At 36.3% G+C, this 26,409-nt stretch overlaps 1 protein-coding gene across 1 annotated transcript in view; it reads left to right on the top strand.

Annotated features, from left to right (window-relative positions):
• PDZD8 (PDZ domain containing 8) overlaps positions 1 to 26,409 on the top strand; it is an 88,699-nt gene that overhangs the window by 22,133 nt on the left and 40,157 nt on the right. Inside the window, exon 2 of the mRNA XM_061190983.1 lies at positions 5,996 to 6,121. Coding sequence (XP_061046966.1) covers positions 5,996 to 6,121 — 126 coding nt within the window. The remainder of the gene's footprint in view (positions 1 to 5,995; positions 6,122 to 26,409) is intronic.

Raw genomic sequence — 26,409 nt, forward strand, 5'->3', positions numbered from 1 at the left:
AGTTTTGGCTCCAGTGTATAGTGTTTGTGAGACCTCTAGGACTGTTTCCTTATGTACAGTGTGCTAATGCCTGGTTTGGGGGGATTAAGTGAGCAAATAAATGCTTTATACAGTCAGTACCTGGTATGGTAGCCATTCAACAAATCTGTGTTTTTCATAAGCCTTAAAAGGGGCTTTAAGTTATTTTAATGGAGCTGTGTCATTTATGGTTTTGTTTCTTTAATCAGATAATTCTAACTAAACATTTATATACCAAAGCAATGACAAGAGCAATTATCTTTGGGTAACTGGGTTAAGTTTTTTTTAAAGTAGCTTTATTGAGATATAATTCATACTCCATATAATTCACCTATTTAAACCTACAATTCAGTGGTTTTTAGTACCACAGATATATTACAACTATCACCACAGTCATTTTAGAACATTTTTATCACCTCAAAAACAAAACCCCATACCCTCAACCCATCATCCTCCTAGCCCACCTACCACCCCCAACCCTAAGCAACCACTGATTACTTTCTGTCTCTATAGACTTCTCTATTCTGGATTTTCATAAGAATGAAATCACATAATTTGTGGCTTTGGGGCTTACTAGCTACCTACCTCTATTTGAATATTTTTTCTGCTCTTCTCTCTCTTCTCCCCTCCCCTCCTGCTGGCACTCCCTTTATGTGTATGTTAGTATACTTAATGGTATCATTTCTCTAAGGCTCAGTTTATTTTTCTTCATTTTTTTTCCTCTGTTCTTTGGCTTACATAACCTCTGTTGCTCTGTCTTTGAATTCACTACTTTTTTTTTTCTTCTGACAGTTCATATGTACTATTCAGAACCCTTTTGGTGAACTTCAAAATTGCATTTTACTTTTTTTTTAAATTTTATTTATTTTTTGGCCGCTTTGGGTCTTTGTTGCTGCACGCGGGCTTTCTCTAGTTGCGGTGAGCGGGGGCTACTCTTCGTTGTGGTGCACAGACTCCTCATTGCGGTGGCTTCTCCTGTTGCAGAGCACGGGCTCTAGGCGTGCAGGCTTCAGTAGTTGTGGTGCACGGGCTCAGTAGTTGTGGCACACGGGCTTAGTTGCTCCGCGGCATGTGGGATCTTCCCAGATCAGGGATTGAACCTGTGTCCCCTGCGTTGGCAGGTGGATTCTTAACCACTGCGCCCCAGGGAAGTCCCTATTGTATTTTTCAACTCCAGAATTTCCACTTGTTTTTTTAAAAAATTATTCTTATATCTATTGATATTATATATTTGATGTGACATTGTCATAATACCTCCCTTTACTTCTTTAATCATGCTTTAAAAAATTTTTTGTGAACATACTTGTAAGGGCTATTTTGAAGTCTTTTTCTGTTAAGTCCAATACCTGGTCACTTTAACTGGCAGTTTGTGTTGACTGCTTTCTTTCTGCTTTATGGATCATGCTTTCCTGTTTCTTTATATGCCTCATAATTTTTGTTGGAAACCAAATATTTTAGATAATATATTGTAGTAACTCTGGATACTGGTCCCCCTTTCCCAGGATTTATTATTTATTTATTTGTGTTTTAGTGATTTGCCTGGATTATTTTAGTGGAGTGTTAAGTCTCTGACATTGTGCCTTTTGTTTTCAACAATGCCCTGGGACATTGTTCTACACACAAATCCAGTCAAAGTGTGGGAAGAGTTTAGGAGCTGTTTTATGTCCTGCCTTTCCCTCTCCTTCTCCCTCAGCAAAATCTTTGAGCCAGGGCTCTGGAGCTAGGGTTGGGGACAATGGCAAGCTTCTCTGTGAGTGAAACCCCCACTCTAGCTGTTGGACACTAGATGGAGGTGGGATGAGGGGTGGTAGCAGCCTGAGGTTCTCTTGGCTTGCCTCTCTTGGCATAGAACCACTGTTTCATGAGCCAGGGCAAGGACAATCAAGGCCTCAGTATTCTTAGCGTGCTATGCCCAAGGTAGAGTCTCTGTTTCTCAAGTGGGAACTCGGTCAAAGAAAGGAGCTCCCAACTTCTTGACCATTCTTTCCCGGAACTCAGCCTAGTAATAGGTGGTCGAGGGCCAGATGAGAAACATTGATGCCCTGCTCTTAACCAGGAAGAAAGCCCTCTGACAGGGTGCTGGGGAAGTGAGGCAGCCTGTGTTCTTCGCTTCAGCAGTCCAGAGTGGAATCTCTTCCCTGCTGAGCAATCTTGGCTCCAACACCACAGACTCTCACCTTTCTTACCATATTTCTATAGGTTTTCTTGAATGGAAGTTTCTTTGTTTGCCCTTAGGACCATTTCCAGAGGCTTTAATATTTGTTTTAATAATTTCACCAGCTTCACTGGGAGCAGGTCAATGGAGTGTCTCATGCTGTCATTATAAAAGTCCATCTTCCCAGGTTGGTTTTTTAAAGTTTTCTACAAGAGGAAGTACAGATAGCTTGTAAAAGAAGGTTTGAGTGAGGGGAAAAGAAAGGGAACTTGAGTGAGAAAACAATGACATTTTTAAGTTGATAGGTTCACAGGAGATATAGGCTAATGAAGGAAGGATTTTGTGGTATAATGGGAAGATAAAAGGAAGGACTAGAAGTAGCCTACTTCATTGTTTGGATTCCTTTATGAGTTTGGGCTATTTAAAGACTTGGACTAAAAGTTTTGAAAACCAAGTGTTCTTTGTGAATGTTTGGTTTCTGTTTAGTAGCTTGAACAAATAGCTTTTGTTTTGTTTTATTGACATATAGTTGATTTACAATGTTGTGTTAATTACTGCTGTACAGAAGAGTGACTCAGTTATACGCGTAGACATTCTTTTCCATTATGGTTTATCACAGGATATTGAATATAGTTCCCCGTGCTATACAGTAAGACCTTGTTGTTTATCCATTCTATATATAAAAACTTACATCTGCTAACCCCAACCTCCAACTCCATACCTCCCCCAACCCTCTCCCCCTTGACAACCACCAGTCTGTTCTCTATGTCTGTGGTTCTGTTTCTGTTTCATAGATAGGTTCATTTGTGTCATATTTTAGATTCCACATATAAGTTATATCGTATGGTATCTGTCTTTCTCTTTCTGACTTACTTCAGTTAGTATGATAATTTCTAGTTGCATCCATGTTGCTGCAAATGGCATTATTTTGTTCTTTTTTATGGCTGAGTAGTATTCCATTGTATATATTTAGCACATCTTCTTTATCCATTCATCTGTCAGTGGACATTTAGGTTGTTTCCATGTCTTGGCTATTGTGAATAGTGCTACTATGAACATAAGGGTGCATGTATTTTTTTGAATTATAGTTTTGTCTGGATATATGCCCAGGAGTGGGATTGATGGATCATATGGTAATTCTATTTTTAGTTTTCTGGGGAACCTCCATACTGTTTCCCACAGTGGCTGCACCAACTTACATTCCCATCAACAGGGTAGGAGGGTTCCCTTTTCTCCACAGCCTCCCCAGCATTTGTTACTTGTAGACTTTTTAATGATGGTCATTCTGACCAGTGTGAGATGGTACCTAATTGTAATTTTGATTTGCATTTCTCTAATAATTAGCAGTGTTGAGCATCTTTTCATATGCCTATTAGCCATCTGTATTTCTTCTTTGGAGAAATGTCTCTTTAGAACTTTTGCCCATTTTTCAATTGGGTTGTTTTTGTTGTTGTTGTTGAGTTGTATGAGCTGTTTGTAAATTTTGGAAATTAAGCCCTTGTCGGTCGCATCGTTTGCAAATGTTTTCTTCCATTCTATAGGTTGTCTTTTTGTTTTGTTTATGGTTTCCTTTGCTGTGCAAAAGTTTGTAAGTTTGGTTAGGTCCCATTTGTTTATTTTCATTTTTATTTCTATTGCCTTGGAAGACTGACCTATGAAAACATTGGTACGATTTATGTCGGAGAATGTTTTGCCTATGTTCTCTTCTAGGAGTTTTATGGTCTCATGTCTTATGTTTAAGTCTTTAAGCCATTTTGAGTTTATTTTTGTGTATGGTGAGAGGGTGTTGAACAAGTAGCTCTATCCCACTGTTTAGTGTGTTATTTTAAAATGGAATACATTTTTTCTGATTTTAGTTTATTTTTGTGCATAAATCCTTTTAGCAAACCCCCTAGAAGCATTAATAAACCCAAATTAGACTTCACTACTTATAACATTGAAGTCACACACCTGTGAGAAAATTTTTAATCAAATTTTAGCTTTATACTTGACAAGAAAAGTTGATTCATAGAGCAGCTGTCATTTAGCAAACTTGGATTATTATATTCAAAGTTGCTAGTGTATGTAGTGCTTTTTGTGATTTTTTTTTTTAATAGAGTGACAGTTACATGTTCTTCAGGAGCCATAAGGCTTGTTTATTAAAAGCACTCAGCTACAACATCGTATTAACATGATAAATGTAGTTTCCTTTTTTCCTCTCAAAAATTTGGTGCCAGTCTGTCTGAATCAAATGATTTCAATGGAAATTAGGAAACTAAAGGGGCTTTCTGTTTTCCATCTGTTTCCAGAAGCAAGAGAAAAGCACTGAGCATTGTCTGTATACCTCCTTATCTTTCCCTAAGAATTTTTTCTTTAATCCTGTTCAGTGGGAAACCGTAAAATAGTATTTCTCCCTCTCTATCAGTATCTTTCAGTATAAATTGTTGTGGGCTATTCATATTTTCTAAATGTTTGTTTCATTTTTTATGTTGGATTTTTATAAATCAGATCAGTACATACTTCAGTCCTGATAGTGTGTGTGAGGGGTAAAGATAATTGTGAAACCAGGTCACATTTGAGATTTCAAGGCATAAGTGCCCAGCAATTTAAATGACTGCAAGATAAAGAAGAGTGAAAGCAGTGCATGTGGTCTGCTGTGATGTAGGACCTAAAGCTGATTATAGAAAGTGTTTAGGGTTTGGGTAGGCTTTGAGGAATAGGGAAAACCTCCAGTTGGTACAAAAGGCTTGAAAGCAGGAATATGCATGGCATCTTCTGGGTACATGAGGTGACTACACTTCCTAGATTGGAAGGTTTCTATAAGGAAAAATACCATTGGAAAGATTAATCGTGGTAGACCTTGAATATGAAGCCAAGAACTCTTGACTATCTTATATACTGTGTGTGGTTAGTGAGAAGGCATTAAAGCTTTTGAGCAGACAAATGTCATGTCTAATGACAGCGTGTAAGGTTAGTTGAAAACTATAGGCCCTCAAGCCCAATTTTCTCATTTTCTTTGTCCTTTGCTTTAATGGAGGAGTATGAATTATGTTTCAAATTAAAGTTTTTAAAGCTTACAGTTTGTAACTCACCACAAGCTTCTACATAAAACCCAAGAGTATTAACAGTGAGCACATAAAGACCTGAATAATTCATAGGTAACTGAAGTGTTACGTAGTCAACTAGTCAAACTAGCTTGAATTCTGGTTATGCCACTCACTGTGTAATGTTGAACAAATTCTTTAACCTTTCTAACCCTCACTCTTTTCATCTGGAGAGGGAAGTTAATCATATTGCCCACTCAGGATTTTGAGCATTGAATAAGATATAAAGCATGTAAAGCTCTTAGCACACTGCCTAGCAAATAGTAAACATCTCTGATAAATACCTTTGCTGCTGTTAATTGTTGTTGTTGTTATTATTATTATTTATCATTATCTAGTACTAATTGCTATCCAATTTTATTGTTTCCATGGAACATTGCATTCTGAATTTTGATCTTTTACTGTAGGAACACTCTTCCCCTCGGGTCCAGAAAGAATCTCTCTCCTGTCCCACCCAAGTTTCAGGGCCCACTGGTGGCTTCTAGATTTTCTTTTCCTTTGTTCTAGGTGTCCTGCCTTGTCAATGAGGGCATGCCAAAAAACCAGGAGGTCTGGGTGCCACCAAGAAAGCACTATTTGCTGCCAGTTATGGGGGAGTGTGGTAAGCTCTGGTTTTATAGGGCACATGCAGTATTAGATGTTTGTTCTGTGTTGTTTTCCTACAGGTAGGTTTTGTTATTACGCTTTAAAGTGTGGTGTTTATTATTCAGAAATTTAGACTTATCTTTACTTTTGTCAGGTTTAAGCCGTTTTTCCCATTCCAAACCTTGCAAGGATTCGAAGAAGATGATGAAGAGCATATCCATGTACAACAATGGGCGCTTACTGAAGGCCGCCTTAAAGTTACATTGTTAGAATGTAGCAGGTATGTTCTTTGTTTTGTCATTACTACATTATAGGAAAGAAAGTACACTGAAAATGTACTTGAGCAGTATTTGTGTTTATTCCCCACTGTGTTAATTTATATTGTATTATCTTTAATTGTATTATCTTTAATATTATATTATATTGTATATAATACTGTATATAATATTATATATAATATATAATTATATAATATAATATATAATTGTATATAATATTATATTGTATATATATTGTATTATCTTTAATTGTAAATTTCATAAAAGTAGTCCTTTCCAACTTATAAAAAATACAAACTATATTTTAGAAAGCATTCTAATGGCGGGGGTGATCATTTATCCTGCAGTAATTTCCAAACTTTTTAGATACATAATGCTCTGTTGGCATATTTCTTACTACCTATTAGAAAGCTGTTCATAGCATAACAGTTTTGAGAACTGTTTTTGATAATTGGAAATACCCTGGAAAGTTGCAAAACCAGACTTGTAAACTCCTGTGATTCTTAAAATTTTAGAGCTGGAAGGGAATCTCAGAAATAATCTTGCCCAGCCTCTTTATTTTCCAGCCCCATAGTCTAAGCTGTGTTCATACTTTGCTTGAACTACTTACTACATTAGCCTCCTTACTTATCTCCTAACACTGGTTACCGTTATGACAACCAGAATGAGCTTTTCAAAATGCATATCTGATTGTCACTTTCCTACTTAAAATTCTCTAATGGCTTCCCCATTCCTCTTAGAATATAGACCCAAATCTTTTTCATGGCTTGCATGCCCCTCTTTACCTCTCTAGTTTCTTTCTCCACCCAGCCCCTCACTCACAGTGCTTCAGCCACATAGGCCTTCCTAAGAGAAGAGGTTGGCAAACTTTTTCTCTAAAGGGCCAGATAGTAAATATTTTAGGCTTTGTGATTCACATGGTTTCTGTTGCAACTACTCAACTCTGCCTTGTAGTGTGAAAGCAGTCATAGATAGACAACAGGTAAATGAATGGTCATGGCATGGCTGTGTGCCCATAACACTTTATTATATGAATTTTATAATTTTTATGTGTCATAAAGTTCTTTTGATTTGTTTTTTTCAGCCATTTAAAAATGTGAAAACCATTGGTAGCCCACAGGCCGTATAAAAACAAGCAGTGGACTGGATTTGGCCCATGGACCATAGTTTGCCATTCCCTGCCTTAGATATTTTAACGTACCAAGCTCCTGTGTTGACTCTCCACTATTTTCCTGGCTGAAGGCCCTACCCCATCTTCTGTTCCTTGAGACTAGCCTTTCTTGCTTCACCTTAAAAGCTGCCTCCTTACTGTGTCTCCTGATCATTCCAACTACAAATATGCTATCCTTATGCTACATTTCTGTGACCACTTATTTGATGCTTAATCACTCTATTTTTATTTTCAGCCCATAATAAAAAATAAGTGCTTGAGTCCAGAGGTTTTATTTTATACCAAATATATCTGTATCCTTGCTAATAGGTTAATTTTGAGTATACTAATAATATGCTAAATATTTTTTTAAGTCTTGGAGTGAATCAATATTGTGTACGATTATGTCAGAAAGTCTAGTTGAAAGGGAATTCTTTTATCAAAGAAAGACTGAATATGCTGTAAATTTTGTAAAAGGGACTGCAATGTACAGTAAAATGATATATACAATAAAAATACGGTTCTACATAAGTCTGAATTTGAAGTAGCTAAGCCAATACGCTATGGTAAGCATAAGTATTAAATATCTAATTATAATTTGGGCTTGTCATATTATCATTTGGAAGGATGTTTTTCAAGTGGCCTGTGTCTGAGGAAATTTTGGACTGATACTTTCTTTCAGTGAATTTTCTTATAGATTCACAGGCATCAAAATCATACCATTGGATTACCTTTTCCAAAATAATCCTAGCAACTTCTAAACATTTGAAAGGCAGCTTTGTACAAAATTTCTTGACTCTCCTGTTGTTAATTCCTACCTACCTATTCACCCGCCCATCCCCAAACTTGCAAAGATAGCCTTGAAGAAGATTGATTGATTGATTCATTGAACAGATATTTAATGCAGTGTATATGATGTGTAATAGGTACTGTGCTAGGAACTTTAAAAAACTAGTTCTTTTGTCTTGGTGTTGCTGATGGGATTATGGATTAATTATATGTCTGTTGTTTGCGGCTTTTTAACCACTAGCTATTGTTGTCTCCTTTGCTCAGCATTCTCTTGCTTTATTTGAGATATTGCTCTCTTAAATCCTTGGGTCAGCCTTGAACCCAAGACTGCATGAAGGCATTGAGAGAGTGTAGTCAGGCATTATTTAGGTCATGTTGAATTGAGATAAATAATACAAAGAAAAACATTACAATTTGTGAAGTATATGTATCCTATTTTATTTTAATAAGGAACTGTGTAATGACTCTCTGAAAGAATATACAAGAAACCAATAAAAATTTTTATGGGGAAAAGGTTGAGGGAACTGGGTTAATGATGATGGACAGGGGTGAAGGTGAGAGCCAGACTTTTCACTATAACCTTTTTTATACTGTTTGATTTTTGTGACTGTATCACCTTGTCAAAAAATTTAAAAATAAAGACCAGTATTTCTGGAGAGTTGAAGGAGAAAGCATGGACAGTAGTTCATGTTCTTATGTTAGTCCTTGTAGGCCAGCACCTTTCCCCATGTGACAGCTTAATCTTGGGAACAAGCACACTATCTCAATAGTGTTTTAGTCACTATCTTTATAAACCCAACCATGTAAAGTTGCTTAGTGTTGTGGTGCTATGTGTTATTCACACAGTTTAAGGATTACTTAAAATTGTTAATGAAGGAGAGAATAAATTACTAATTACTATTTTCAACTCATTCCTGCTTTTTTATTCTTCTCATATTTTTATTAAAATCTTTCTTACATTGTTGTTTTTCTTCTGAACATTTTTGTTAGTAGAAAAAAAAGAACTCTCAATTCATATAGATTACAAGTTTGTAAGATTCAAACTAAAGAGGAGATACTACTATAATCTAAGTATTTTCATTTTTCCTGCTTTTGAATATAAATTCATCTTGTGGGGTTTATTGTAATCTCTAAAACAGAAAGAAAGTGACACTCTAGAGAAAATGGAAGAACAAATAACAGTGCCCCCTTTTTTGGAGGAAGGATAAAAAAAATGCTTATCATTTATTTCAATTTTGGAAATTTAAGGCTTAAGACCTCTTGAGATATTTTTACCGTGACAACTTCGCTTAGTGATATGAGAAGATTTGAAACAAATAGAGGAACGTTTTAGAATGATCAAATTTTTAAGAGCACATAAACCAATTAAGATTAGAACATTTCCGTAGACCACTTGTATGTATATAACGTTGTTTTGAATTAGCTTACTGTCACGAGTTGAAGTTTCTTGAGTTCTTAACCCTTAGGCATACATATTCACATTTCTCCTGCTTGAGCGAGCACTATTTAAACATGTCCAGGTTGTTATAATGTCATAGGGATCACTTAGTGTTGTTATAGTTTTAGCTTAATATTCGTATAAATGTTTATTTTATAAGCTTTTTATTTTTTTAATAGATCTTTATTGGAGTATAATTGCTTCACAGTACTGTTAGTTTCTCTTGTACACCAGAGTGAATTAGCCATATGCATACATGTGTCCCCATATCCTCTCCCTCTTGAGCCTCCCTCCCATCCTCCCTATCCCACTCCTCTAGGTCATTGCAGAGCACCAAGCTGATCTCCCTGTGCTATGCTGCTGCTTCCCACTAGCTAACTATTTTACATTCAGTAGTGTATATATGTCGATGCTACTCTCACTTTGCCCCAGCTTCCCCCTCCCACCCTGTGTCCTCAGGTCCATTCTCTATGTCTACATCTTTCTTCCTGCCCTGCAACTACGTTCATCAGTACCTTTTTTTTTTTTTAGATTCCATATATATGCATTAGCATATGGTATTAGTTTTTCTCTTTCTGACTTACTTCACTCTGTATGACAGACTCTGGGTCCATCCACCTCACTACAAATAACTCAATTTTGTTTCTTTTTATGGCTAATATTCCATTGTATATATGTGCCACATCTTCTTTATCCATTCATCTGTCAATGGACACTTAGGTTGCTTCCATGTCCTGGCTATTGTAAATAGTGCTGCAATGAACATTGTGGTACATGACTCTTTTTGAATTATGGTTTTCTCAGGGTATATGCCCAGTAGTGGGATTGCTGGGTCGTATGGTAGTTCTATTTTTAGTTTTTTAAGGAACCTTCATACTGTTTTCCATAGTGGTTGTATCAATTTACATCCCCACCAACAGTGCAGGAGGGTTCCCTTTTCACCACACCCTCTCCAGCATTTATTGTTTCTAGATTTTTTGATAATGGCCATTCTGACCAGAGCGAGGTGATACCTCATTGTAGTTCTGATTTGCATTTCTCTAATAATTAGTGATGTTGAGCAGCTTTTCATGTGCCTCTTGGCCATCTGTATGTCTTCCTTAGTGAAATGTCTATTTAGGTCTTCTGCCCATTTTTTAATTGGATTGTTTGTTTTTTTGATATTGAGCTCCATAAGCTGTTTGTATATTTTAGAGATTAATCCTTTGTGTGTTGTTTCATTTGCAAATATTTTCTCCCATTCTGAGGGCTGTCTTTTTGTCTTGTTTATGGTTTCCTTTCCTGTGCAAAAGCTTTTAAGTTTAATTAAGTCCCATTTGTTTATTTTTGTTTTTATTTCCTTTACTCTGAAAGGTGGGTCAAAAAAGATCTTGCTGTATTTTATGTCAAAGTGTGTTTTTCCTATGTTTTCCTCTAAGAATTTTATAGAGTCTAGTCTTTCATTTAGGTCTTTAATCCATTTGGAGTTTATTTTTGTGTATGGTGTTAGGTAGTGTTCTAATTTCATTCTTTCACATGTAGCTGTTCAGTTTTCCCAGCACCACATATGGAAGAGGCTGTCATTTCTCCATTGTATGCTCTTGCCTCCTTTGTCATAAATTAGGTGACCATATGGGCATGGGTTTATCTCTGGGCATTCTATCCTGTACCATTGATCTATATTTCTGTTTTTGTGCCAGTACCATACTGTCTTGATTACTGTAGCTTTGTGGTATAGTTTGCAGTCGGGGACCCTGATTCCTCCAACTCCGTTTTTCTTTCTCAAGATTGCTTTGGCTATTCGGGGTCTTCTGTGTTTCCATATGAATTGTAAAATTTTTTGTTCTAATTCTGTGAAGAATGCCATTGGTAGTTTGATAGGGATTGCACTGAATCTGTAGATTGCTTTGGGTAGTATAGTCATTTTCACAATATTGATTCTTCCAATCCAAGAACATGGTATATTTCTCCATCTGTTTGTATCATCTTTGATTTCTTTCATCAGTGTTTTATAGTTTTCTGAGTACAAGTCTTTCACCTCCTTAGGCAGGTTTATTCCTAGGTATTTTATTCTTTTTGTTGCGATGGTAAATGGGATTGTTTCCTTAACTTCTCTTTCTGATTTTTCGTTGCTTGGTGTATAGGAATGCCAGAGATTCTGTGCATTAATTTTGTATCCTGCAACCTTACCAAATCCATTGGTTAGTTCTAGTAGTTTTCTGGTAGCACCTTTAGGATTTTCTATGTATAGTATCATATCATATGCAAACAGTAACAGTTTTACTTCTTCTTTTCCAATTTGGATTCCTTTTATTTCTTTTTCTTCTCTGATTGCCGTGACTTCCAAAACTATGTTGAATAAGAGTGGCGAGAGTGGACATCCTTGTCTTGTTCCTGATCTTAGTGGACATGCTTTCAGTTTTTCACCATTGAGTATGATGATTGCTGTGGGTTTGTCATATATGGCCTTTATTATGTTGAGGTAGTTTCCCTCTATGCCCATTTTTCTGGAGAGTTTTTATCATAAATTGGTGTTGTTGGATTCTGTTTGCTAGTATTTTGTTCAGGATTTTTGCATCTATGTTCATCAGTGATATTGGTCTATAATTTTCTTTTTTTGTGATGTCTTTTTCTGGTTTTGGTATCAGAGTGATGGTGGCTTCGTAGAATGAATTTGGGAGTGTTTCTCCCTCTGCAATTTTTTGGAAGAGTTTGAGAAGGATGGGTGTTAGCTCTTCTCTAAATGTTTGATAGAATTCGTCTGTGAGGCCATCTGGTCCTGGACTTTTGTTTGTTAGAAGATTTTTAATCACGGTTTCGATTTTATTACTTGTGATAGGTCTGTTTATATTTCCTAATTCTTCCTGGTTCAGTCTTGGAAAATGGTACGTTTCCAAAAATTTGTCCATTTCTTTGTGGTTGTCTATTTTATTGGCATATAGTTGTTTGTAGTAGTCTCTTATAATCCTTTGTATTTCTTCAGTTTCAGTTGTGATTTCTCCTTTTTCATTTCTAATTTTACTGATTTGCGTCCTCTCCCTTTTTTTCTTGATGGGTCTGGCTAAGGGTTTATCAATTTTGTTTATCTTCTCAAAGAACCAGCTTTTAGTTTTGTTGATCTTTGCTATTGTTTCCTTCATTTCTTTTTCATTTATTTCTGATCTGATCTTTATGATTTCTTTCCTTCTACTGACTTTGGGTTTTCTTTGTTCTTCTTTCTCTGTTGTTTTAAGTGTAGGGTTAGAGTGTTTATTTAAGATTTTTCTTGTTTCTTGAGGTGAGATTGAATTGCTATAAACTTCCCTCTTAGAACTGCTTTTGCCGCGTCCCATAGGTTTTGGGTTGTTGTGTTTTCGTTGTCATTTGTTTCTATGTATTTTTTTATTTCTTCTCTGATTTCTTCAGTGATCTCTTGGTTAGTAGTGCACTGTTTAGCCTCCATGCATTTGTGTTTTTTACAGTTTTTTTCCTGTAATTGATTTCCAGTCTCATAGCATTGTGGTCAGAAAAGATGCTTGATACGATTTCAATTTTCTGAGGCTTGATTTGTGACCCAAGATGTGACCTGTCCTGGAGAATGTTCCATGTGCACTTGAGAAGAAAGTGTATTCTGCCACTTTTGGGTGGAATGTTCTGTAAATATCAATTAAATCTATCTGGTCCGTTGTATCATTTAAAGCTTGTGTTTCCTTATTTATTTTCTGTTTGGATGATCTGTCCATTGGTTTAAGTGGGGTGTTAACGCCCCCATATTATTGTATTACTGTCGATTTCTCCTTTCATGGTTGTTAGCATTTGCCTTATGTATCGAGGTGCTCCTGTGTTGGGTGCATAAACATTTATAACTGTTATATCTTCTTGGATTGATCCTTTCATCATTATGTAGTGTCACTCCTTATCTCTTATAACAGTCTTTATTTTAAAGTCTATTTTATCTGATATGAGTATTACTACTCCAGCTTTCTTTTGATTTCCATTTGCGTGGAATATCTTTTTCCATCCCTTCACTTTCAGTCTATATGTGTCCCTAGGTCTGAAGTGCATCTCTTGTAGACAGCATATACATGGGTCTTGTGTTTGTATGCATTCAGCCAGTCTGTCTTTTGGTTGGGACATTTAATCCATTTACATTCAAGGTTATTATCGATATGTATGTTCCTACTGCCATTTTCTTAATTGTTTTGGGTTTGTTTTTGTGGGTCTTTTTCTTCTCTTGTGTTTCTCACCTAGAGAAGTTTAACATTTGTTGTAAAGCTGGTTTGGTGGTGCTGAATTCTCTTAGCTTTTGCTTGTCTGAAAAGCTTTTGATTTCTCCGTCAAATCTGAATGAGAGTCTTGCTGGGTAATCTTGGTTGTAGGTTTTTCTCTTTCATCACCTTAAGTATATCCTGCCACTCCCTTCTGGCCTGCATAGTTTCTGCTAAAAAATCAGCTGATAACCTTATGGGGATTCCTTTGTATGTTATTTTTTGTTTTTCCCTTGCTGCTTTTAATATTTTTTCTTTGAATTTAAATTTTGTTAGTTTGATTAACATATGTCTTGGTGTGTTTCTCATAGGGTTTATCCTGTGTGGGACTCTCTGTGCTTCCTGGACTTGGGTGACTATTTCCTTCCCCATGTTAGGGAAGTTTTCGACTATAATCTCTTCAAATATTTTCTCAGATCCTTTCTTTTTCTCTTCTTCTCCTGGGACCCCTATAATTCGAATGTTGGTGCATTTAGTATTGTCCCAGAGGTCTCTGAGATTGTCTTCAATTCTTTTCATTCTTTTTTCTTTATTCTGCTCTGTGGCAGTTATTTCCACCATTTTGTCTTCCAGCTCACTTATTCGTTCTTCTGCCTCAGTTATTCTGTTATTGATTCCTTCTAGTGTATTTTTCATTTCAGTTTTTGTGTTCATCTCTGTTTGTTCTTTAGTTCTTCTAGATCTTTGTTAAACATTTCTTGTATCTTCTCAGTCTGAGCCTCCATTCTGTCTCCGAGATTCTGGATCATCTTTACTATCATTACTCTGAATTCTTTTTCAGGTAGATCACCTATTTCCTCTTCATTTATTTGGTCTTGTAGGTTTTTACCTTGCTCCTTCATCTGTGACATATTTTTTTGCTCTCTCTTTTTTTTTTATGAGTGGGATTGTGTTCCTGTCTTACTGGTTGTTTGGCCTGAGGCTTCCAACATTGGAGTTTGTAGGCTGTTGGGTAGAGCTGGGTCTTGGTGCTGAGATGATGACCTCAGTGAGACCTCACTCCGATGAATATTCCCTGGGGTCTGAGGGTCTCTGTTAGTCTAGTGGTTCGGACTCGGAGCTCCCACTGCAGAAGCTTCAGCCTGACCCCCGGCTCATGAACCAAGATCCCACAAGATGCGAGGGGCGGCCAAAAAAAAAGAACAATAACAAAGTAAAAAATAAAATTAGACTAGGAAACTAACAGATGTGTTAGAAAGAATATAAAAATAAAAATATAGATGAACCAACAACCGGAAGGTACAACAGTACCACAATAGTAAAAAAGAGGAGGAGGGGAAAGGAAAAAAGGGTTGGGGGGAGGCCTTAGCTGTGGAGGGTGGGACCTAAGCAAGGGCGAGGTTTGGGCAGTGGTTGGGGCCTATGCTTAGGACCCACAGGGCTGGAAAAGGCCCTGGAGGCTGTGGGGGGTGGGGCTTAGGCTCAACAGAACAGAAGGGGCCCAGGTGTGCCCCCCTCCCCTGGTCTCAGAGGGCGGGGGACCTCACCTGGGAGCCCAGCAGGCTTCCTGGGCTCGAGTGGGCAGGGCAAATGCCCTCCTCTCCTGCTCCTCCTGGAGGGCCCCTCCCACCTGCCTCTCCTGATCTCCCTGGTCTCAGGGGGCCTGATCCTGTCTGACCTCCACTTCTCCTACTCCTCAGTCCCCCCACATCCTACCAGTTCACTTGGGGGTTCCTCCCATCTCCTTGGGTGTCAGGGTCCCCCACCAGTGGCTGGCAGGCACCCTAGTTGTGGGGAGACTCTAACTCAGCATCTTCCCACACCACCATCTTGACTCCGCCCACTGTAAGCTTTTTAGAGCTTGCCCTTGAATCAAGTAAAAAGAATGTAACTTTAATAATTTTTTCCCAAAATCCATAAAATGGAACATCATATTCATCATCCACAGACAATGATGGCTCTGTTCAAGGACTTCTTTCTTTTTATTTTTTAAACTTTATTTTGAAATAATAAAATGTTTCTGTGTGAGGATTTTTTCTTTTTTAACTTTATTTTGAAGTAATCTCAGACTTACAGAAGTCTGTGTGAAGATTTATCAAACTTAGCTGTTGTAAGGCTTTGAGAGTGAATTTTGCCAATGAGAAAACAAGTTAGAAGTATTCATAGAAAACTGTTTACTGAAAATACTGGAGTTGTACAGCTGGAAGCTTTATGCTTTAGAAGGCAACATGAAGTGGAAATAATACTGGCTTTTGAGTTAGAAAGTGCTGTGTTCACATCCTAGCTATGTGCTCTTACTGTTATATGTTCTCAGGGAAGTTACACGTCTGTAAAAATGGACAAGGGTGCTACCTTGCTGATAATTGTGATCAGAGGTAGGTAAATAAACCACACTTGCCTACCACATAGTAAGGCTTCAGTAGATATGGCTTCTATTATTATTCCTTAATATAATCATTATCTTGTTTATCAAGAAGAAAACAAATCTTTAAACAAAACTGTTCTTTTTTGCATATTTGGTTATGAGAACTGGAATTTGAATTTTATTAATTTGAAAGGGTCTCACACTGTAAAGGGAAGTTCTTTTCTAATTATATGAAATAACAGTTTTGAATTTCCAAAATAAAGCTTGAGAATGGAAACACAGTTTTGTTCTATTTACCAAAAAGCAAAGTCATTCTGAATAGTTGCTTTTTTTTTTCGCATTGACTAAGGCTAGATTTTAACCACAGAAGAACTCAATTGCTGTATTTGTAGTATTGTTATTAGACTAAATTATTTCACATTAGTATTACAATCATATTAAGATTATTATTTTTAAATTTATAATTTATAGTCCATCTTCTAAAAGGATTTTAGGTATTTTGCAAAGAAAATAATATACCTATGTGCAATTAAATAGAAAATAAATTAGATCAAAAACAACCATGTAGAGAAGAGAAGATCAGTTTTCTGGCAGCAAAGGAAACTTGATGGCGTTCCTAGTTTTTATTTCTTGATAAACTGTGCATGTTTTTCAGGGGAAAAGAAATTCTGACCTCAAATTCTAGGAGGGATTTGTCCCCTACATCTTTGTGTAAAAGACATTGAACAATGTAATGGGTCTCTTTTCCCTTCTCTTCTCTTCTCTTCTCTTCTCTCTTTTCTTTTCCTGGTTTTAGCAACCAGTTATATTTTTTAAAAAACAAACTTAAGATTATAGTCAGTGAAGGCAAAGCGTATAAAGTTCTGTTGTGTGAGAGTTCTGTACTCTAGAGCAGTATATTTAGGATAGTCTGTCCTAATTATAGATAGAAGTTCTAATTAAGGTCAGTTCTTCACTGAGTCACACTTACACTGTTCTAAAGCCTCTATTTTCTCAGCACCTTTTAGAGTGTTGTTTTACTGGGTTCCAAAAATACATCATTTTTAAAATTTTTAAATGTTAACACAAATACAGAAAAACCACAGCGCTTGACATTCTTCTTTCATTACCAAGAGTTCTCCCTTGTTCCATAATTATCATCAGCATGGACTCATGGATTCCTGTATTTTTCAATCGCTGTAATTCTTTACTATCCTTAATTATTTTGGTGCCTAAATTATCTCATATATGACCACTAGGAGCCTCTTCAAATAACCCTGTATTTTTTTCTTTGCTTTTCTTCTTCTTCTCCCCCTCCCCCTCCTCCTCCCCATCCTCCTCCTCCTCCTTCTTTTCTTTCTTCTTCTTTTTTTTCTTTTTTTCTTTTTTTTAGGTCTTCACTACTTTCTTGTACATATAACAAGCTGTTCCAGGTTCATTTTGTATCTTCCCCATCACAGTTCTAGAATCGGCTATTTTTCCAAAAAGCCCTGGTTCCTTTTGGTAGAGAATGATATTAGGAATCAAGATCTGGGTGTTGGGTATCATCATTGCTACTTCATATATTCATAGGGCCCTTCAGTGAGCAGAGTTAGGAAATACATATATGTGTAGACACTTGTAAACATATACATACATACACACACAGACACAGACACACAATTTAGAAATCATGAGTTCACCTGATACTTCCAATTCTATTTCATCCTCATAGGGTTGTTCCTTGCCTTGGTTCTTCCCCGCCTTGGTTCTTCCCCCTTTTGTATTTTTATGTCCCTTGAGCCCTGACTCCCAATAATATCAGCACTTTGACTCATTTGCTCAATCCTATACTACATCTCAGATAGTTTTGGAATTGCTTTGTCCCTACGTGAACAGAGAACATACTTACTAAAAGGAATTCAGGATTTATTTGCAGTTCTCCCCTACCCTACCCATTGAGGGCATGTGGTCATGTACTGTATTCATAAATTATAATAATTTTTCCCCTTTAGTGTGATTATGTTGTTCATTTGAAATGTAGTTGGGTTCGTTTCAGTTTGCTTTCAGTTTCAGTCTCCCCACACCCCTGCCTTTCTATGCTTATTGATTCCTATTTTTTCATATGTAGAGCATTAACATGCTTCTATAACACAAAACTGTATACAAAAATATATACAGACGGCCCTTACTCAGCCTGGCACTGTGTTAACCAAAACCTTGCATGTCAGAACAGTGCAAAGCAGGGACACAATTCTGATATGCAGTTAACACAAAGTGAGGACTGCCAGTACCATCATTTGGATCTTCTTTACTGGTTTTTTTTTTTATCTAGTTCTGTCAATTAGTGAATGAAGTGTGTTTAAATCTTCAACCATGACTATTAATTTATCTCTTCTTTTGTAATTTGGTTATTAGGTCCATATTTCTTCTTTTTTTTTTAACATCTTTATTGGTGTATAATTGCTTTACAATGGTGTGTTAGTTTCTGCTGTATAACAAAGTGAATCAGCTATACATATACATGTATCCCCATATCTCCTCCCTCTTGCATCTCCCTCCCACCCTCCCTATCCCACTCCTCTAGGTGGTCACAAAGCACCAAGCTGATCTCCCTATGCTATGCGGCTGCTTCCCACTAGCTATCTGTTTTACATTTGGTAGTATATATAAGTCCATGCCACTCTCTCACTTTGTCCCAACTTACCCTTCCCCCTCCCCATGTCCTCAGGTCCATTCTCTACATCTGCATCTTTATTCCTGTCCTGTCCCTAGGTTCTTCAGAACCTTTTTTTTTAGATTCCATATATATGTGTTAGCATACGGTATTTTTCTGTTTCTGACTTACTTCACTCTGTATGACAGACTCTAGGTCCATCCCCCTCACTACAAATAACTCAGTTTCGTTTCTTTTTCATATTTCTTCTTGACATAATGACTCTTTTATCATTATGAAGGGTCCCTCTTTGTCTCATAATATTTCTTGTCTTAATATTTATTTCATCTGATATTGATATAGCATCTACAGATTTCTTATTATTTTCATGGTGTATATGTGTGTGTGTGTGTGTGTGTAGATATACAACTTTTTTTAACAACCTTTTCCTTTCGATCTATTTGTGTCTTTATATTTAAATTGTATCATATGTCATAAACAGTTGGCTCTTGCTTTTATGTGTATAACAATCTCTGCCTTTTCATTGGAGTGCTTAGTTCCCTTATACTTAATGTAATTATTGATGAGGTTGTGTTTTTAGGTCTGCCATTTTGCCATTTGTTTTTTGTCTCATCTGTTTTTTTTTTTCTCTCCTCTGTTTCTTTTCATCCTTCCTGTCTTGTGAATCAAATATTTTTTAGTATTCCATTTTAATTCCTTTATTGGCTTGCTAACTATAGTTTTACACTGTATATATGGTTGCTCTAGGAATTGGAGTATGCATCTTTAATGTATCCCATATACTTAGAATATTGTTACTTAAGGTAAATTACAAGAACCTCATAATAGTATATTTCCATTTATGCCCACATCATCGGTGTTGTCATATACAGGTATCCCCTGCTTTTTGAAAGTTCGCTTTACGCCACTTCACCTTTATGAAAGACCTACTTTAGTACCTGTTTTTGCTAACTGAAAGAAATTTGAAGAGGATTTTTACTTTTACAGAAATTGAAAAGAGAAAATGTCATTCAACCTTTGTTTTGCAATAAGCTGTTACAGAGGTAGCTGTGTACCCTAGCAGCAGTGAGAGTGACACCACCAAGCTCCTTCTCTGGGAACTACATTCAGCATCCCAGCATCAAGCCACCATAGCTTTGAACTGTATCTGTGAACATCTGTGCTTTATCTTGATTTATTTTGTGCATCCGTTAGCAAGATGTGTCCTAAGATAATTGCTTCTGCACTTTACACCATTTTTGCTTACAAAAGGTTTCATAGGAATGCTCTACTTTTGGATAGCGGGGGGAAACCTGTATATTACATTCATATATGTTATTAACCCATCAATAGTGTTATTTTTAGCTTTAAACAGTCATATGTCTTTTAAAGAAATTAAAAGAAACAAATTTTTTTTACATCTACTGTATATTTAACATTTCTATTGCCCTGCATTTCTTCCTTTAGATCAAAGTTACCATCTGGTATCCCGTCCCTCCAGCCTCAAGAACTTCCTTTAGCATTTCTTGTTATTTAGGTTTGCTGGCAACAAATCCTCTGTTTTTGTTTATCTGGAAATTTATTTTTCATTCAGTTGTGAAGGATAGTTTTCCTGATATAGACGTCTAAGCTGACAATTATTTTCCTTCAACACTTTAATTATTTCAATCCTATATTCTGATGAGAAGTCAGCAATCAATCTTACGGCTCCTCTCCACGTGCAATGTGTCATTTTTCTGTAGCTGCTTTCCAAGTTTTCACTTTGGCTTTCAGTCCTTTGGCTATGTCTAGGGGTAGTTTTCTTTGTTTGTTTTTAATGCTTCTATTTCAGTGAACTTCTTGGATATGTGCATTAATGTTTTCAATCAAATTTGGGAAGTTTGGGGGCATTATTTTTTCAGATATTTTTTCTGCTTCTTTCTTTTTCACCTCTCCTTATGGGATTCCAAATTACATATATGTTGGGCTGTTTCATTTTCTCCATAGGTCCTTGAGGTTCAGTTTGTTTCTTTAAACTCTTCTTTTTTTCTCTGTGTTCTTTGGATTGAGTAATACTAATCTGTCTTCAAGTTCACTGAGTCTTCTGCTATCTCCAGTCTGCTATCTCCAATTTTTAATTTCATTTATTATGCTATTCAGCTCTAGAAGTTCAATTTTGTACAGTTATCATTTCTCTGTTGAGAATACCTATCTTTTCACTCATTATTGTGTTTTCTTTAATTCTTTGAACAAGATGTTCTTTCAATTCTTTGAGTATATATATATTTTTTTCTTTGAAAAAAATATATAAATGCTGCATTGAAGTCTTATCATCTGGGCCCATTAGGAGTCAGTTTTTATTGACTGCCTGTCCTGTTGACCATCGGTCATACTTTCCTCTTTTCTTTGATTGAAAACTGGACATTGTAGATAATGAGTTGTAGCAACTCTGTATTCTCTTATATTCTGAGGATGATTGATTTTCTGTTCTAGTGGGCAGTTAACTTGCCTATTTTCAAGTTGCAAACTTTGTCTCCGTACTCTTCCCACCCTCCCCATCTTCCCAGCAACAGCATATATTTCTCTTCTTCCTTTGTCTTCCCACTGCTGCCTTTTTAGACTGCTGCCCTAATTTTTCCTTCTTTATTTAGCAATCAGCCAAGGATTTGAGCAGAGATGGGACTTACCCTCTCAGTGATTTCTTTGTCTCCCCATAATTTCTAGCTGCTCTGCTGGCTCTGCTGGCTTTGCACTCTATCCTGATTCTTGAAACCCATAAGGCTTCAACTTTCTGCTGCTTGAACTACGCCACCACTTTCCTGCAGCCATAGCCCTGAGCTATGAAAACCCCATGCTAGCAGTTTGTACTCCGTGTTGCAATTTTATGAAATTAGACTGTCCTCTGGCTTCTGTCTGCTTTGGGAAGGTTTACATTGTCTTTAAATGTGTTTTTAAAATTCTTTTTATCCAGTTTTTATAACTGCAGTCTGTTGGAGAGTTTGTGTGACCACTTTACCACTATTACCAAAAGTACTGTTCACTTGGTTTTCTTGTAGATGTTGTTGACAGGTATTGCCTTTGTTTTCCCGGTTGTTCTTTGTGCTTTTATGGGAGGATTTGGGGAGACTCAAAACCATGCTACCACCACTGCCATCCTTCTAGAACCAGAAATACATATTTTTACTTTGATTTTATAAGGCAAAGGAAAGGATTTAATTATGTGATTAAACTATTTTGAAATAAAATCAGCTGTTTCTTTTATTAGGTGAGGCAGCTTCAAGGTAAAAATTTGGTAGAAGGAATTAATACTTTAAGTAGCATTATATCCATATTATATAGTGAAATGTTTAGTTCTTCTATAGAGAAGGCTGTTAACATGGAATTTTGAAATTCGTTTACAAGATGAGCTGTTTTAGAAGTTAAAACCAAAGAAATATTTCTAGCTTGCATTTGTTTGTGGTCTTCCATTTATTTTAGTATTGAGTTTTATTATATTCACTTGTTTATTTTTTTTATTTTTTATTTTTTTTAATGTATTTATTTATTTATTTTTGGCTGCGTTGGGTCTTTGCTGCTGCGCGCGAGCAGGCTCTACTCCTTGTTGTGGTGCGCGTGCTTCTCATTGCAGTGGCTTCTCTTGTTGCGGAGCACAGGCTCTAGTCACATGGGCTTCAGTATTTGTGGCTCGCGGGCTCTAGAGCACAGGCTCAGTAGTTGTGGTGCACCGGTTTAGTTGCTCCGCGGCATGTGGGATCTTCCCGGACCAGGGCTCGAACCTGTGTCCCCTGCATTGGCAGGCGGACTCTTAACCATTGTGCCACCAGGGAAGTCCGACTTGTTTATTTTTGACTCAAGTGGTAACTTTTTTAAAAATTTTATCTGAAGTAAATAAGGCTAAATATTAACTCCCCGCCACCCAAAGTAGTTGGTAAATTTGTGTTCCTTATACTCTGCATTTATTTTAATGTTTGACAGTTTATCTTTTTTAAAAAGAGAGAATATCTAGCTAAATTTGAATATATTTGGGGGCATGACTCTACAAATACCTCTGTTGTTACTAATAGCATTTACTTATTACCTGCAATATATAATATATGGTAGGTACTTTGCATTCATTATTTCAGCCCTCAGAACATCTTTATGAGGTTAGTATTATATCCATTTTATAGATGAAGAACTGAGATCCATAAGTTACTTGCCCAAGATCCCATAGCTGGAATTTGAATCTAGGTTTGTTTGACTTCAAAATCCTTCACTCATTCTATCTTCATAGCCTTTTTTTAAAACTTGTTGAAGAAAATTTTGGTTCTTAAATTTTTCATATTATGTTAGAAGTATATAAATTTTGGAAATTTTTTTTACCTATTTGAAGGCAAGTCATTATATTTTTTTAAAAATTACCTTTTCAAGAAGCTCTTGGGATGTAGAAATGTGCATTAGTAATGAAGCATCATTAAGATAAAGGCTGAAGTTGTTTCCTTCATGGAGGAGAGATAAAAGGAAATTAGCTCAAACATGAGACATTTAAATTTGTGTAAGGGAAAACTTCCACTCAGAACGAATTACTTGGAGCTGTTGCTGAATATTACTCCTAGTGGTTTTTAAAGCTATATAGATCTATAATCATAAAGGTCTGTCAAGGTTGCTTTTGACTAGAAGAAGACTTTTCAGAAGATTCCAAATTTAGAGTTCATTTGTCCTGGGTTTATGTAGGTATTCTTCCCCCACCTCCTCTTTCCTAAGATTACTGTGTTGGAAAATAGTATTGTTTCTTTTGTAATTGTACAGGCATAGCTCCAGAACACCACAATGAAGTGAATATGACAGTAAAGCGAATGACATGAATTTTTTGGTTTCCCAGTACATATAAAAGTTATATTTACACTATACTGTAGTCTATTAAGTGTGTGATAGTATTATGTCTAAAAAACTGTACATACCTTAATTGCAAACTACTTTATTGCTAAAAAATGCTAACCATCATCTGAGCCTTCAGCGAGTCATAAAATCTTTTTGCTTGTGGATAATCTTGCCTCAATGTTGATGGCTGCTGCGACTGATCAGGGTGGTGGTTGCTGAAGGTTGGGGTGGCTGTGGTAATTTCTTACAGTAAGACAACAGAGAAGTTTGCTGCATTGATTGACTTTTCCTTTCACAGATGATTTCTCTGTAGCGTGCAGTGCTGCTTGATAGCATTTTACCCACAGCAGAACTTTTTTCAAAATTGGAGTCAGTCCTCTCAAATCCTGCCACTGCTTTATCAACTAAGTTTATGTAATAGTCTAAATCCTTTGTTGTCATTTCAAAAATCAGTTGAGTTTGCCATCTTACATGGGAATGATTCGTGGTGCCCCAAAATAATTATAATAGAAACATCAAAGATCACTGATCATAGATCACCATAACAAATATAATAATAATGAAAAAGTTTGAAATACTCCGAGAATTAACAAAATGTGACACAGACACGAAGTGAGCAAATGCTGTTGGAAAAATGGTGCTGATAGACTTGCTCGATGCAGGGTTGTCACAAACCCTCAGTTTGTAAAAAATGCAATATCTACAAACTATAGTAAAGCAAAGAGCAACAAAGCAAGGCACAATAAAACGAGGGTATGCCTGTATACCTCTACTGCTATTTCATACAGTAAAACAGCTGTTTTAATTCTTCTGATGTCTGAATTGTAAAAGAATTTAAATTAAGTATGAACCAAGATGACATAAAGCCAACACTATGTTTTAAAATGCCAAACTCCAAAATGTTTAAGTGCAATGTTGGCATGCTATATACTTATATATGATACTTTCAACAAAAATGAACTGTAAAATGAACTGTGGTCAGAAAAATAAGAACTCAAAATAGTGTTTTATCTGAATTTTCCCTCTCTTTGCACCATTATTCCATGACTGTCAATTAGTTCCTCTAATGAATTTATTGAAGATGTCTGAAGGTGATATTAAGATACACTGTTTTCAGAAATTGCTGTTTATATATGGATTGCATAGAAAGAGAAATTGAAGGCCCAGAGACAAATTAAGAGGTATTTAGGTTAAAGGTGAGGAAGTAAGTTCTTGAAAGACGTGTATTAGTAGAAACAGGAAGGGATAACTGGTATAACTAGGATAGGGTTTAGTGAGTGACTGAATATGTGGATGGGTATAGGTGGAAGAGGCAAAGGAATGTTAAGGATTTGAGTCTAGGAGAATTATGGTCTCATTGACTTTGATTTGGTCATCAAGTACTGATTATTTTCTAATATTAGAGATATAAAGATCAAGACAAAGCTTCTCTCTTTCAGGACTAGTGGGGGAAATAGAGGTGCTTGTTTCAGAGGGAGATGAGTTTGACTTTATATGTCTTAAGTAGTAGGGCATGGTTAGATTTCCTTGTAGAAGTGTTCTGCAAACTTGATGGTTTAGACATGGAGAAGGAGAAAGACAGGGACTGGAGATTAGGTTTGGAGGTCTTCGTCATAGACAGGGAGAGTTAAGTCCTGGGTGGGGATAATTTCCAAGGGGGAGGAGTATAGACCAGAGGTAAGCATATATAGGAGGTCAGCCAAGTTTGATTCTTTTCACAACCCTTGAGTTGATATTTGACTCCCTTCAGGTGTGAGATTCTCCTTTCAAATTAAGTTTAATCATCCAAAAAAAGAAAAAAACATTTTTGGTTTTCACTTTTGATTATAAAAAGGACTTTCTTGTAGAAGGGTGCACAGGGAATTCCTTTCCTTTTCTCAGTGGTTTGGTCTTGAGTCATATAAATTCTCTCTCTTTGTTTCTTGATAGGTGATGTTTGTGCTTATGCTCAACATGAGGTTTCAGTACACCTTTGCCTTTAAAAAAAATAAACATTTTGAAATTGGAAAGAACTTTTATAGAGCTAATAGCTCTTTCCAGAGACAGATGTCTAAAGGCAATTTTCTTTGCCTTTTTTGTTTGCAGTACAGACTCCTACTCCCTTAGGAAGTAGTAATAGTAGAAATGTATTTGTACTCATTTCTTGTTAATTCAATATATGTTGAGTGTTCATTTTACTCAAAATATGTATTAACCAGTGACTGTTGCTACTTGTTTCTGGTGATTATATAATTTGAATGGTAAACCTTTGTTTAACTCAAGACTGAATTGTAGATGTACAATGAAAGTGGATACTTTTGTTTTAAATGTTCTATGTAAACTAAAGCAAATGCCTTCTTAATTCACCCAGTTGGCTGGTACTAGTGGTACAGTGGAAACTCCTTTCTGGCACTTCTCTAGAAAATTATATGTTTTTCCAAATCAGTCAAGATATCAGTCAAGAAATCAGGAAAATGGGGGATACTATTATTATTCTTCTAAGAGAATTAAATCTTAATCAACATAGAATCATTAGTAGTTGAAGGAATCCACTGATTGCAAGTCAAAAGCAGGTTCAGGAAACACTAACATAGGAATTATGTCCTGGGAACCAGATCTGGTGCTTGTAGGAGAGAAACAGTCAATCTAAGCAGTCAGTCTCAGGTATCTCTTTTTCCCTGTCTGTTGCTAATGGTGGGTCATTCTTGCAAACAAAATAAATACTAAGAAGTTTATACACATCGTATACTTTATACAGATCCTAAGAAATAATACTTTTTTAAAAGAAATAAGTTTTCTAAGCAAAATAGATCCTTACTAAATTGGCATTTATGACACATGCTTTAGTGTAGTGTTGTTAGCTTTTCTAGAGTACTAGTAATGTTTGCTCAGTTTTTCCAGAATATTCACCATTGGCTACAGATCTTTGTAACTACTTTAACAGAAGAAA

This window comes from Eubalaena glacialis, chromosome 1 (genome assembly GCF_028564815.1).
Source record: "Eubalaena glacialis isolate mEubGla1 chromosome 1, mEubGla1.1.hap2.+ XY, whole genome shotgun sequence".
NCBI classification, from domain to species: domain Eukaryota; kingdom Metazoa; phylum Chordata; class Mammalia; order Artiodactyla; family Balaenidae; genus Eubalaena; species Eubalaena glacialis.